The sequence below is a fragment of the Primulina tabacum genome, unplaced genomic scaffold, assembly GCF_025594145.1.
Source record: "Primulina tabacum isolate GXHZ01 unplaced genomic scaffold, ASM2559414v2 Contig426, whole genome shotgun sequence".
Lineage (NCBI taxonomy): Eukaryota > Viridiplantae > Streptophyta > Magnoliopsida > Lamiales > Gesneriaceae > Primulina > Primulina tabacum.
Genome location: NW_027459744.1, coordinates 72956 through 88939, shown reverse-complemented (window position 1 = coordinate 88939; position 15984 = coordinate 72956). Strand labels below are relative to the sequence as shown.

Here is a 15984-nt window from a genome sequence, read left to right as displayed (position 1 = left end):
AGAATATTTTTTTCTCGAGATGTGGTGTTTCACGAAGAGATCTTTCCCTTTTCTAAATCTGAACAGCAGTGCTCGCCTTTTCCATACAATCCCATTGTCGAGCATGACCTTGCTTTGCCATGTCAACCTGCTGTTCCTGAGCCACTTTCTTCAATTCCTCGACGATCGACTAGACGTACAACACCACCTATTTGGACAAAAGACTATACTTGTCCAACTTTGCCCCATAGTCATTTAGCCAAGTCCAGTTATCCTATTTCAAATTTCCTCACATATTCAAGATTTCATCAAGCTTATCAAAGTTTTTTGGCTTCAATTTCTTTTGAAAAAGAACCACAATACTATCATGAAGCAATAACTGATCCTAGATGGAAAGAGGCTATGGATTTGGAACTTGCAGCCCTCGAATTAAATGATACATGGACTATTGTTAATCTCCCTGCCAAGAAGAAGCCGATAGGATGTAAGTGGGTGTACAAAATTAAATATAAAGCTGATGGAACCGTGGATAGATTCAAGGCAAGGCTTGTGGCGAAGGGATATACACAACAACACGGAGTAGATTACCATGACACATTTTCACCCACAGCCAAGATTGTAACAATTCGGTGTATGTTGAGCCTAGCAGCTATTAGAGGTTGGAACTTACATCAAATGGACGTGACAAATGCTTTCCTACAAGGAGATTTAGATGAAGAGGTATACATGGACATGCCCTTGGGTTATAGAAGACAGGGGGAGTCCAAGGTTTGGTTGTTAAAAAAGTCCTTACCATGACACATTTTCACCCACAGCCAAGATTGTAACAATTCGGTGTATGTTGAGCCTAGCAGCTATTAGAGGTTGGAGCTTACATCAAATGGACGTGACAAATGCTTTCCTACAAGGAGATTTAGATGAAGAGGTATACATGGACATGCCCTTGGGTTATAGAAGACAGGGGGAGTCCAAGGTTTGCTTGTTAAAAAAGTCCTTATATGGGCTGAAACAGGCTTCGAGACAATGGAATCATAAGTTTTCTAGCATTATGAAGGATGCAGGATGTGTTCAATCACTACACGATCATTCCTTATTCATTAAACGGACTGCTGATTGCATAGTGTTGTTACTTGTGTATGTCGATGACATCATAATAACTGGTGATAGTGATTCCTCTATCAAAGAGCTGAAGCTGTTTCTTCATTCCAGAATACATCTCAAGGATTTAGGTCCATTAAGATATTTTTTAGGTATTGAGATTGCCAGGTCTAATGAAGGAATCTACTTATGTCAACGGAAGTATGCACTAGAACTGATTTCAGAAATGGGTTTGAGTGGTGCCAAGCCGTGTACAACACCTATGGAGCAAAACCTTAGGCTTACAAGTCATGAACTTGATTCGGTTATTCAACAAGAGGCTTCACTGGCTGCTGTCGATTCTTTACTGTTAGATTCCAATACTTATAAAAGGCTAGTGGGCAAGTTGATATACCTTACTATCACTAGACCAGATCTCTGCTATGTGGTGTAGAACCTCAGTCAATTCTTACATGCACCTAAGAAATCCCACATGGAAGCTGCTATTAGAGTTGTGCGCTACTTGAAGTCCACACCCGGTTTAGGTATCTTGTTGTCTGCTCATAGTGACTTGTCCCTATCTGCATATTGTGATTCCGACTGGGCTGCCTGCCCTATGTCTCGAAGATCTCTCACAGGCTATTGTGTGAAGCTAGGAGATTCATTGGTGTCCTGGAAGACTAAGAAACAAAGCACGGTTTCAAGATCATCCGCGGAAGCTGAGTATAGGGCAATGGCTACTACTTCTTGTGAGATTGTATGGGTTACTGGATTGCTTCAAGAGATGGGTGTGTCTATTACAGAACCAGCCACTTTGTATTGTGATAACATGGCAGCAATGCATATCGCTGCCAACCCACTTTATCATGAACGCACGAAGCATATCGAAATAGATTGCCATTTGATACGGGAAAAAATTCAGTCCAAGTTACTCAAAACTTCTTATGTTTCCACAAACGATCAACTCGCGGACATTTTCACCAAGAGCTTGGGAAAGGATCAACACACCTACTTGCTGTCCAAGATTGGTGTTTTAAACCTCCACCAATCTTGAGGGGGAGTGTTAGTTAGTATTCATTTTGTTAGTTGAGTATTCATTTTATTAGTTGATATTCACATAGGCATAAGCGTGTTCATTGCATAACACGCTTTCTTTACTTCTCTTTACTTCATTGTGTATAAAAGGGCATCAGTGTACAAACGTGTGAATAAGAAAAATAATTGATTCAGATATTTCCCTCCAGTTTTACAGAATTCAACAGGGCCATCCTTTACTCTACTATTATTATAGAAGTATGGGGTTCGAGACAAAGAAAGATCATGACAGCATATCAGTTTTTTCTTTATATTTTACTTGGATCTGTTTTTATGTTATTAGCTATTATGTTGCTTCTTCTCCAATCAGGAACCACCGATTTACAAATTTCATTAACCACAGAATTTAGTGAACCGCGCCAAATCTTTCTATGGATTCCTTCTTTCGCCTCTTTCGCCGTCAAAGTGCCTATGGTACCAATTCATATTTGGTTACCCGAAGCTCATTCAACATTAGAGATATTTGATACTATTGAACTAACCACATTGTTAGCTTTAAATTTCAGGGTGTCTATAACAGCTACCATGCCCACAGGCACAAATTCAAACCTTTCGCCTATTTCGTTTTGCAGTGCTCATCATCACTTTTAAAAGAATCTTGTAAGTCTCCTACAACAAATATTATGAAAAAAAAAATTGGTTCAATAACTCACTATATGTTGTTTGTTTTTATATAGCCCTCCCCAAGCTATTGAAATATACGGGGAGGGGTATTTAAAATACATTAGAGTTGTAAATTTAGGTTGACCATCCACTAAAAAAAGACTGGTTACGTTACAAATTTGACAATCCTTTTGATGGCGGATCAAAAGGAGCTGACCCATTTGGTTTGCAAGCCAGGGCGGGGGGTGACGGATTGACCTGCCAATTATTTTAAAATAAATTTTATTATTTTATTTATGATTATACACGTATGATGATGAATTTTGAAAGATTTAGCGTCAAAAAACTGTACTTTTTATTAGTTCTAAAGACAATATAAGTCACAAATGTGAATGGCAACAAAGAGAGCCAAATCCGGTATCGCTCATTTTAACAGTATCCTTCATCAATCAATAAGAGCAAGAAAATATTTTACTTAACTAACGTGGTTTGCAAGCTATTATGTTAATCTGTTGATTGACTATATGTGCACCGAAAGGTTGCTGCTACGGATTCCATCGCCATTAAAAAAAACAAAGAAAACATTTTATTAGAAATTGCTATCTGTAGTTTCCCCAACAGAATCCCATTTTTTCTACACAAGGCTTCAACTCTGATCACTAATATCATCATCCAAACCAAATCCAAAAACAAAAAACCTGAAGGTGTAAGACAGTTGAGTAATAAATCAACAATTTTCAAGAATAAATTTACCAGGGACTGATTTATTTCTATAGTTAGGGCAGCCGCTTTAGCTCCTCTAGTGAAAAGAAAGGAGTTGTAAAAGAACTTGTTAAATTATAGAGAAAATTAAAAGACAAAAATTCATCACAACATTCCGGTTCGGCTTTGCGGGCAAAACTATGAAGATCCTCCTCCAATGTCTCCTTGACTGGTAATTATCTGTAATTGAAGCAGAAATCTCATTCACATTCTAAGCCATTGCGTTAGTTTGCATTTGAAAACGTACTCTTATTAAATTTGTTGTGTCATACCGTATTTTCCAGCACCATTTTATCCGGAATTACTATTTTCATATCTAGTCGGGCATGGATGCTGACTTTTCCCTTGAAAAGAAAAACCAACATTGTCAAACAGTTGATATGCAGAAACTATTCATGGCGGAGAAGACAGACAAAACTAAAGTAGTTGTACCCATCAAAAAAATAATGAAAATTTTAAAATTCCACTATTGATTTTTACCTCATGCATTTAGATTCTCAATGTAATTTTTTGGTTCAAGGTTTCATGAATCATGATGGAGTTTGAAGAATATAAAGTTCAAATCGCAGGAATGTGGAAATCATTTTTTCACTCAAGTTGTGTTTGGATTGGTGTATTATGCTAAAAAGAAATATTTAAATTAAAGTATTTAAAAATCTATTGATTTGAGCTGATATATAATTGGTGGTAATTTCAAATCCTCTAAAAAAATATATAAAAACATATGGGAGCCAGAGGTGGAATTTGAAATACGTATATGAATTCTTCATTTAAACATAAACAATGGTTTAGAATTAAGAATTTGAAATTCACTCAGTTTCAAACACTCCAATTCAAATGCAAACTAATAAATATGAATATTTGAACAGGTGTTGGTATTACAAGTTTATTGCAGAAAAGTATTATTACCTTGAGAGTAATACCAGCTCCAAACCAAACATCACCGGTCACCTTCAAGCTTTCAAGCCCAACAACACTAGGAACTGACTTGAAGCGTCTACGAAAGTCATCGACCTGAGAAAAAGTATAAAAAGAGTTGTGTGACGAAGGAAAGGTAATGGTGGGAGCACCGAAACAAGGGTCTAAGTTGAAAAGGCTTTACATTTTCAAATTCTGGTCCTAGTTCAATGGTAGGATCTGCAGGATTTTCTCTGGCAGTATTCCTTGTCAAGATGCCATCCATAAGGGTGTACAAATCCGACTGAATGAGAGGAAAATGATAATCTATAAATGCTATAAAGAAAATAAAAGGTAATAAACATTCAAGCTGGTTCCAGAATAACCTTTAGCAGAAGTAGGTCTGATGTGGCCTCAACTGGAAGATATCTCGACTTTGGAACACTTAGAGCAAAAGACTCATCAAATAGCTGCAAAATACAAGTAGCAATAAGGGAATAAGCAACATGCTTAACAGAAAACATGTGGATCAAAGTCAAACACAACAATAAGTTTGTGTAAGTGAAACAAATCAACAATACTGCAAATTTTTTTCAAAAAGATAGCAGCTATCCATAGATATTTAAGGCACAAGGCGCACTAAGGGACACAAGTGTCCTGGAGCCTGAGGTGCAAGGCTAGGCGCAAGGCAAGGCAAAATAAGGCGCAAGGTGAATTTAACTAAAATGTATGTTCTAGAAATATACTTCAGTTGAATATTAAACAATAATTAAAATAAAAAATTCATCAACAACAAATAATATACAAAGTCAATTTATTTTTAAAAACAATCAATTAATTAATCGTTAACCCTCTTTGTCTTCTTAAAGAAAACATTAGATGAAAAATTGGATATGTCTTGGAATTAAATTGCAGTTAAAAGCATAAAGAAAAGAGTGGCTGTTAATATATTTAAGTGTCTATAAAATAAAGAAAATTAAAAACAAAAGAAAGAGAACACTGCAGTAATTAAAGAAGTAATATAGAAACACTGTAATTGAAATTGCAAAGAGAATAAAAAAAATTAAGGATGCACAGATTAAAATTAGGTGAAAGATGGTGCTCTTCGCTCAGAGTTTTTATGGAATAAAAGTCTGCTGATACATACATGCAGGATTTTCTAATAATTAAAAAGTTATGGGCTTGGGTTATATTAACTTAGACAAAAATTGCTCACAAACAATTTTCATAGAAGCACGCTTTTTCTAGCCTCAAGCAAGGCTTGCGCCTTGCAAGAGGCGTGTGCCTGGACTCACCTTGCAGGGCTCGCCTCTTGCAAGGTCTGCACCTGGGTGGTTACCCAAGCGCAAGCTTTTTACAACTATGCAGCTATTAACATTTGATGCATCAACCTATGGAAGGTAGAAGTGTTTTTATAGATTTACGAGCGAGTGTTTGCATGTTAATTCTAATGAAGTATAATTGTTACCCTTGAAATGGTAAAGTCCTCTCTCGCAGCACGTCTTGCCACCAGGCTTCCAATGGAATTCATATTTATCCACCTGTCATGGATCGGGAATGATTAGGAATTACAGAAATAGCTAATTTACTCTTGAAAAAGACACTCCCAATAGCAATATCTTACATTGTGTCAATGAATTTCCAGTTCATCTTTGGCAATGGAGTCTTCAAGATGCTCACAAAAAAATCAGTATCAGAAACAAATTAAATATATGGATTAAAGTCCAACCATAAAAAAATTAAAATTAATGCTGACAGCAGCACAAAATAAGAATTAAAATCATAAAAAGGAGTGGACAGTAAGACCAATAACATGGTTTTTTAATCCTGATACGAGTTTGAATAAAAAAGAGAGTGCAAAAACTATCAAACAAAAAACTGACCACAATTAATAGTGATGGATGGAAACAACAGACACATCTCATAATCTTGGAATGTAAGTGAAACAGTTAAATCTCACACAATATATAAGAGATTAAAAAAATCTAAGGTACGCTTACAATAGTTAATAGCTATTTAAGAAACAAACTTCTTACAAATTGAATTGAACTTGAGGCAATTTCAAGTCTGCCTTATGACTCCAGAAAACTAATGAGAAAATGCATGTCGAACAGAGTAAACACAAAATTGGGGCAAACCTTCAGGTTCATGAATAGTTGAAAAACCACTGATTACAAACCTTTAGTTCCAGAACCAAGTTCCTTCAGTGGATCTTACTAGGGCTGTTATTTCTCTATTTCTTAACAAGTAACAACTGAAGTGTTCCTAAAAGCTCAGGTTTCGTATTTGGGCTTTAAGACATGTTATGTTTAATAACACCAAATAGTAGGACTGAGCAAATTTCTAAAGATGAAGATGGTGGGACTCATACACTAAATAAAGAAAACAACTAATTTTGCATGGACTTCAAAAATGTTGAGCATAAACCGACCTTAAAATCTTCTTTCTTCTGCAAACTGTCATTCCCTTCTAGTTCAGAGGATTTTGGCATCACCTGAATACTATGAGAGTTAGAAACACAAACAAAGAACGATGCAATTAAGAGATTTGCTGAGCGTACCTCCACACAGTATTCGATATTGTTTTGAAGTAAATGGTTTAGAATCTCTGGTATTTGATTTAAGGAAGTGAACTGTTGGACTCTGCTTAGTGTATGAATGAATCCCACATGCAAATGTTACAGAAATCTAGGGGAAGGAAAAATTTTAACAAGTGAGAAAAACATTAACGTTGAGGAGGATACTTCTGTCGACAACATGAGCAAGGTTATCAGAACTCAAAATCAAGATATACTCTTTACCCTGCCAGAAAACAAAAATGCTATAAAACAAAGTCCAAAAGAGTATAAATGAGTCTTCAAAATTATGGTCAGACAAAATACGAGTTTGGACAATGAGGCTTGCACCTGAGAGAACATTATATCCAACTTTCCACTGGGCACCAGCTGGAGGAAGACCTTGGCAAGGTTCAAAGAACCCCTTCGCATGTACAAAGGCAAAAACACAAAATTAAGGTATCTTCATAACCCAACGACCCTTCACCAGAGAGCGCAAATGTGAGACCACTCAAATAGCTGTACTTCCACTCAGAAACTTCTCAATTGCATTACAGGAAGCAGACACAGATGGTTTTATGGAAGAAATAAAGCCTCCAGTGGCAAACAAACAAAACCAACTCAGGGAGTTATAAAGTTATAGTAGATTGCCAATTAGACTGCTGCATTCACTCTCCAGATAAGAGAGAAGAAGCACCTTCTTTAGGAATGGAATGAACACAGTTTTTATTTTTTTTAGCAGCATCACAATGCAGGGTTGAGCAGAGTGAGATTTGATTAGCATGGTGCTCAAGCTACTTGAGCACATACGATGTATTAATGAGGAAAACAACAGGAAAGGACCCCTGATTTTCTATTTCTACAGGAAAATAAAGAAACATTAAATGAACTATCTGAAACATATAAAACTGCCAGAGATCAATGCTCAACTATAAATGCAAGGGCTAGAAAAAAATCCAAAACATGAAACATTTCTTTCCTCCAACAACATTCCAACTAACAATAATCAATGCATACAATATCATGAATTAATATTTCTCATTTTTTATAGAACAAACACCAGACTAATTTCCTAAGAACTGAATAATTCAGAACTAGGAAATCTGGCAAAAAAACTGAAAATAAATGAAAATTATGATGGAAGAACTTATCGATTGTCATGTATACTAGATAGTTGTGGGGGGTGGGGGGTGGGGAGGGGGGAAGATAAAACCAAAAATTGAATGAATCGAAGGGAAACAGTATTTTTCAAAAGGCGGTGAAGTAGGAACATCCAATGGGCAATGGCTAAATGAACAATACAAAGTATATTGAACAAAATCAGAGCCAAATAAATTAAACAAAGTAAAAATAGAATGCATTCTATTTCAAATCAGGAAAGGTGACCACATATTTCTAAATGCGACGATGGTAGAGAAACATGACTAGGGAGGGTGCCAGCACTTTACAGATAATACAGTTACGCAAATAAACACACTATTTAAATTGGCAACACAGATGGAAGAGGAATACTTCATGACACAGATACGAGAGAGGGAGAACTAGGAATTAAAAAAAATTAAGCACAACAAAGTTAGTAAGAAATAAGAGAAATTAGCAAAACTAATCTTATTAAAGAGTGTATAATTTGTATCCAAGATGTTTCGACCAATTAACCACAAATTTAACCCAAGCACATTTATTGTAGTGCCCAAATTCAGTACACGTATGACTCATGCATTCATTTAATTATTAGACCATTTAATTATTTTCAAATGAGTTTTAGCCATGCATAATTTATGAAAATGCATTATTTTAAATTATTCATGTTTATGTGATGCACGTTAAAATGTATTTTTCAAGTTTCATGTTTCAGGCGATTATTCGAGGCGGGATCGAGGAAGAGACCGGTGACGATTGTGACAATTTAAAACATGGTATTTTACTCTAAGTTGAAGATGGGGTATTTTTAATAGGTTATTAAGTTTTAATATTTTAAAGTATTATTATGTATTTAGTGATTTAAGAGTTTAAAATTTTAAAAATTGGTGTGTGATCATTTTATGGAAGAGTTTTGAGCAAATTATTAGGTGTTAACTTTTAATTAGTATTTAATTTAGTTACTTTAGCACAAATTTCTCCTAAATTAAAAACACACACACTTTACACACACTCACACACACCTACACATTTTTACACACACTAAACACACACATTCAGATTTTCATATTTTTAAAAGAGAGAAAATTAGGGTTCTCCTTCCCCAAGAGCAGCCGCCCCTTTCTCTGATTATTTCCAGCAGGATTTTTTGTCGAGTTTCTTCAAAGAAATCGTTGCAGGATCGTTCCGGATCAACCTCGCTCTCATCTCCGCTTCGATATCGCCGGTTCGGTAACGTTTATCGTAAAAAGGCACGTATATTCTGTTCTTGATGCATCGATCATGTCATATTATGCGTGCGTTGTTATTTATGCGTAAAACCATGTGTATGTTGTGTAGAAGTTTGAGCAATCACGTTTAAATCGCTTTTGGAGTCCTTTTTAGATCTAAAAATCCCGTTTTTACTGTTCTGGTCGAAACTGCGAATTTCCAGTCGAGATTTTGAGAAAACTTTCAACTAGAAAATTTTAGAACTTTTCGATACCTTCGATTTGATATAAAATTCGAGATTTTTGGATGAAAATTGAGTGAGTTATGATGTTTTTCGTGGGACTGCTCAAACTACGACTTTTACGAAAATTGTGTTCTTGAAGTTATTTGTTGCAGGCTTCGTTGGAAATCGACGGGTGATTGTTTCTGCGTCTAGGTATGATCGGTATGATGTTGGGTCGTTATTTATCATGTCGTTCGGTGTTGATAGGCACTAGAATGCACAAGAAGTCGTAGGAACCAATTGGTGTCAATTGCCGCGTTTTTTTTTCTCAAATTGTATGTATCGTAAGGGAACGTCGTTGTTTGGGTGTCCGTACGAGTTTAGATCGATGTTATGGTGTCTTAGGATGGTCTCAAGGTGTTTAATTCCGTTCCATTAGTCGTTCGATTTGGGAGAATAGATATTGTGTGGGTTTTCCTCGTAGGTGCAGAAAATCGAGGCCACACGGACCCTTACACGGGGTCCGTGCCTTTGTTTCTTTCGCGGTGCCAAATTCCCGAGGCTACACGGACCCCCACACGGACCTAGGCACGGGGTCCGTGCCCCTCCTCCTTTTCGATGTCTTTTTACAGAGTCTAGACGGACCCATGCACGGACCCAGGCACGGGGTCCGTGTCCTTCGCTTTTGAGAAAAATAATTTAGTATGCTTTGAGGTTAGACGTCATGGTTTAGTGCAAGGATTATCAAGGTCGTGTCATGGGAAATTTTAGAATGTCCTAAGTAATGATTGAACTTGAGAGTAAGTATGATTTCTACGTTTAAGTTATGCAAGTTAAGTATGCAAATTTCATGTTAGTGTGTGCAGCAACGGCCCCGATCGATGTCCAATGAATCCCTCAACGCCAAGTAAGTATGTATGACGTGCAAAGAAAATATTTTAAGTTTTTGAGGTATGCTAAATGTCTTGTGACCAAATTATGAATGGGTTTGGAAGTCGGTGAACGTGGCCGAGGACCTCTCCACCCCGTTAAATTATGAACGGGTTAGATCGTGGTTGGAAAGCGTTAAATTATGAACGGGGACCAACCAGCCCGTTAAATTATGAACGGGGATCTCATGTATGTGGCAGTGGATACGTCCCTGTCAGCCCAGTACTGTGGTTTGTCTGATCAGGCGTTTATTATGTATGGGTCACTTGCTTTGAAACATCCTCTATGCAAAATGATGAAGTTAAGTATGTCCATGTATGTTCAAGTATGCAAGCAGGTTTAAGAGAAGTTCATGGCACGTCTAAGTATGTATGTACGTACGTTCAAGTTTATTATGCAAGTTCCAGTTTCAAGTATGTATGTCTTATTTTAAAGTTGCATGCGATTTTATTATGTAGTACTCGTTATCCCAGTTTATACGTGTTGAGTCTTTAGACTCACTAGACTTGATCGATGCAGGTGACTATGTTGATGAGGAGACGGGAGGTGGCGACCAAGGGGCAGGCTTGGACTGAGCGGGAGGCTAGACCCGAGGACCGCCTACGTTATTTTAAGATTTTAAGAAATACATTTATACTCTGATTTTATGAGTGGATTGTGATACATTTTGCGACAGCTTTTCTTTTAGCAAATTTTAATTGTGATGGTTGATTTCAAAGATACTTTATGAATGATGAGTGACGACCGTATGGAGGTTTCTATTAAAGAAAATTTTTAATTTTTCCGCAAATTTTAAGTATGAAAATACGGTTCGTTACAGTTATAGTTTCTAATGTTATTTTCAGAACGGTATAAAATAACTTACATTTGATTCTTGCCATCTTCCCCTTCAGCTGGTGGAGGCACAACATTACTTGTACTTTCTTGGGATTGACTCTGTACATAAAATATTAGGTCACCAAAATTAACATAAAAATCAAGTATAACAAAAGAGAGTCCTATATGGAATAAATCACACAGATGCACCTAAAGCACCAAAACACAAACCATCGTCACAGCATGGATGTTCTTATTTGAGCGCTTTGCCAAGACCTATCACCAAACAAGCAGCAAGTGTCAACTTCCAACATATATCAATTCCAGCTGAGAATAAACAAAGTTACCTTCATTATACCATCATGTGCACTAGTTTCATTAACCAAAATCAAAGGAATGTTGCATCCGTACTTTACATTGAGACCCTGCAAACAGTGCAAAATGAAAACACTCAGAACCAACCTGTTCAATATTTTGTTAAGAGTTAGTATAAATATTAAACCCAAGTTTCGGGGAAAAAAAAGATGGAGTATCACATCGATTTGGTTGACAATCAAGTCCAAGCATGTTAAGCCGTGAGCAATTTCCATAACACACCTGCATCAAACACAAACAAAAGTGAGAAGCTGGCAGAGATATATGGGCATTTGTAAGCTTATAGCAGGCGGTAGAAATTGTTATGTCGTATTTGGATCAATAAAATGTTGCAAAAAGATTTCAAGGGCATTTAAAATTATAATAAACTTGAAATTGGTAAAGATGAACTACTTGTGCAGTTTTCTATTTCTTTAGGAGTGAAATTATTTGTCACCGTATCTAATCCAGGTCTTAGTGAGCAAGGCCAACTTCTTGCAACGCTGTAATCATAATTATCAAAAGTCCACCAGGTATGCGCCTTGGACCAAGAAGCAGGCCCAACCTTTGCGCTTAGACACGGATCCAGGATCAACACTTCAATAAATGCATGCCTGTCCTGTGAAGTTAAGGTGCCTTAAAGGATCAAGGCCCCCATGAATAGTGCCTTAAATGCAGGAATTGCGAATTCAAAGTGCAATTTGATTCTAATCATTTCATTTTCACAATCTTAAAAATACTTATTTATTATGATGTAATAGTCTGTACCCAATCGATGGCATAAAACAATTTTTTTCAAATATTTAGATTTGATAGTATCACGAGATAGTACGTGTCCCTTCGATAAGGCAAGTGCCTTGCCCCTTATGCCTAAGCTATATGATATCCATGTCCCTTGCTGTGCATCGCCCCACTAGAAAATATTTAGATAGTGTCCATTGAAGAAGCTTGTCCAGCCAAATCGCTCTTATTTGTTAAAATAATATACCATACCGTTTTATCTAAAACAAATGCAATAAATTTAAAATAGCAGCCCCCACATCAGTTATAATACTGTCTCATATGATATGAACATTTCCAGGAATGAGAGCAAATAGGTTTAAAGGTAGTGTCTCGGATAAACACTTACTTGGGGGTTTTAAAGCCCATCTTATCTCCCAAAATGCTATTAAACTTCAATACGACAAGTTTGTTCAAAAGCTGCATGGTTTCTTGTATATCTGTGAAAATGGGAAACAGAGCGATAATAGAATCAACTACTTAAAATCAAAGGACTAGAAATGCTATTGTCTAAAGCTCTGAACATATCTTGGTGTTATTTAATAGGAGGGATCATTTAGTTTTCAAGGTCATAAGTCCATGATAATTCCATTTGGCATTCACAAACAATCTAAATTACCTTAGAACCTGTAATGAACTACCAAGACAGTTGCTATTTGCTTTCATGAAGTGGTAGTTTGGCAAAACAAAAAACCTTAATTTACGGAGAAAATAAGATAAAGGAAAATTCATTGAAATATAAGTGATGCCAAAATGAGAAATATGAAGTTTGGGTTTAGGAGATACGAAAAGTAGTTTAAATAGGGTGCTAAAATTCACCTACCAATTTTTTTTTGTGTGTCTGCTTGAGATTCACTAGCATATACATTGAATTTGAATGTATACTAGAGAATCATCCAATCTAGAGATAGTTTTGATGATTGATTCTAAAATAACAGATTTACAGTAAAAAATCAAGTCAAGAACTAAAATATTTGATTCAAGAACCGCTTAGTTCAACTACAACCTATAAGGCCAACGAGGGAAGTAAAAATGAATGCAATTAAACTATTTACCATCAGGAACTGCCTTCAAGTTTTCATAAGGAAAGACAACAAATTTGTCCTTCATAACAGTCTGGTCATTTTGTTGAACGTCCTCCTCTCTTCCACATGCAAGTTCCAAAAAAGCAGTAAGTACGAGTGATAATCATTAAAGTGGAATGAGGACATACAAGAGATAAGTATAAGAAATCAAGGAGGTTTGAAATCTCGTATGAAACTTTAGACAAGCTAAAGAAAAAGTTGCCAACGAAACAAATAAATTAAGGAAGCCCTAAAATCACAGATAATCTCTATAATCACTTGAATGCATGAACAGATAATCTGATTTGCGACATGATCAAAAGGACTAATAACTCATCAAAGCCCATGACTTGTATCACTAAAGTACACTAAATTGTTGACTCAAGCACACTCAAACAGTGTAACCAGAGACACATTTTGATTCTTCAAGAAGCAAAACATTGTTGACTGATGCCAGAGTCCAAAATAGAAATATAAGATGTGACCACAGAGAAATAGTTTGGAACATAAAAATGTATAGCCAAAAACTTGTGCAAGTTGCAAACATAAACATACAACACATTACAGTCCCCAGAAACCTTGAGAATCACAACCAAAGAAGTATCCAAGAAGCACCAACCAACATAATAAAATAATTACAAATTTGTATAGAGCACAAAGATAACTAACACCAAACTAATCAAGACACTAAATTGCATGTAAGGTACATAAGAAATGAATCACTAAAACAACTGAAACATCATTCTTATACCGTGTTGTTGATTCCCCCTCCTCCGCCATTGCTCTCTTTTGCTCTTTCAAGATAGTTTTAGTCATCAAATTACAAAACAAATACACAAACTCCACTGAATCATTTGCAGGAACCGGGTAAGTAATTTTCTTATAAGTATCCCAAGGCATACTGGAATCCACCAGCCCAACAACGGGAATCTGCAGCTTATCCGCCTCCCTGATCACCGAACTCTTCCTCTCCGAATCAAAAATAACTATACAATCTGGAGCTTGCACCGCGCCAAGATTAAATTTCTTGTTTCTGCCCCGAAACTTCTTTGGACTCGAACTATTTGTTAAAAAGCCTCCAAGACGCCAAGTTGTATCATTCTTAATTTTCGTGATCTCTGTCATCTGGGATATTATCTCGTCGAATAGAGAGTTTGTATTGACGAAGAGGAATCGAGCATTGTTGCGAGCAAGCTGGCCGATGAAGTTGCAGGCATTTCGAATGCAGATGAGGGTCTTGTCGGAATCTATGACGCTAATGGAGTTGCGGGTGCCTTCGGAGAAGATTTTGAAATGGTGCTCCGTCACGCGGCGGCCGAGATGAGCATTTGTGCTGAGAAGTTTCTGGATTACGACGGAATGGAAAGACATTGTAAAGTGAAACAAGGGAGTCTCAGCCGTTCCCTCCGAATGGTGAAACGGGGGTGGTCGATGGAAGTGGAATAAGGGCCTCTAGGGGGTTTAAGGACGGCGGCGGCGTCACTACTCAGCTTATCGGATCCTTGACTCAACGGCTTCGGGCCAACTTTGCTTGATGCTCGTGTTCCGATCGTAAGTGATACTTATTTGTTGACACTAATAAGAAATTTAGTACAACTTTTTTTATACAATTTTTCATAATTTAGAGAAATAATTATTTAAATTGATTGTTTCTGGAAAATTTTATGGTAATTTATAATGATTTTGTGGATCGAAAATTTCCTGAATGATTACAAAGTCATAATTGGAATATCAATACTGTATAGATAGATACAGGGGAGCTTATCAGTTCTAGGGTTCCGGTTCCGGACCGGGTGATGCCAGAACTGGTCGGAACCGGTTCCAAGATTTAAACCTTGGAACCAATCTAATATTGGACCGGTTCGATGATTTTTAGACTGGTTCCGGTTCGATTTGGACCGATTCCGAGTTCTTTGTCCAAATATTATTATTTTTAATATATAATTACTTTTATTAATGAAGATTTTTTTATTTAGTATTTCGAGTTGAAACAATACTGAATAATCATAAAAATAAAATAAAATAATTAAAAATTTGATTTTACAATTGAAAATCTAAAAGTCATCACGATTTATTAAAATATATTTTGAATATTCCTGATCTTCATCGGAACTTGAGCTTTGAAATTCATCGATTGCGCCAACAGTCCTATTCTTTTTTTCGGCTGCAAACCAATTGATTGCGCCAACAGTCTGATAAGGGTTGACTCTCCTCCAGTCATTACGGATAAGAGTACCTCTGATGAAAAGAGGTAGTTTGAAAGGTGGGAGAGATTGAATTGCATGTGTATGATGATTATCAATAGGGTCATTCCAGAAACATTCAGAGGCACAATGTCTAGTGAATTTGCTACAGTTAAGACTTTCCTTCAGGACCTCGAACAGAGGTATGCAAAAAGTGAAAAGTCTGAAATTGATACGCTTTTGGCAAGCCTCGTTTCAATGAGATACAGGGGTAAGGGTAATATCATTGAGTAAATTATGGAAATGTCTCATCTTGCT

The 15984-nt window shown here is 36.5% G+C and overlaps 1 protein-coding gene across 1 annotated transcript; it reads right to left on the bottom strand.

Annotated features, from left to right (window-relative positions):
- Window positions 1-3317: 3317 nt before the first annotated feature.
- On the bottom strand, window positions 3318-15059 carry LOC142534202 (UTP--glucose-1-phosphate uridylyltransferase-like). Its single transcript, XM_075641135.1, has 18 exons — window positions 14235-15059; window positions 13475-13563; window positions 12769-12859; window positions 11822-11882; window positions 11633-11710; window positions 11517-11561; window positions 11335-11405; window positions 7319-7391; window positions 7157-7214; window positions 6974-7020; window positions 6845-6907; window positions 6038-6078; window positions 5882-5954; window positions 4800-4883; window positions 4619-4717; window positions 4426-4530; window positions 3789-3860; window positions 3318-3696 (listed from the first exon to the last, which is right to left on the bottom strand). The coding sequence occupies exons 1-18, from the start codon at window positions 14852-14854 to the stop codon at window positions 3655-3657; spliced, it is 1812 nt and encodes a 603-aa protein (XP_075497250.1). The 5' UTR covers window positions 14855-15059; the 3' UTR covers window positions 3318-3654.
- Between the last annotated feature and the right edge of the window lie 925 nt (window positions 15060-15984).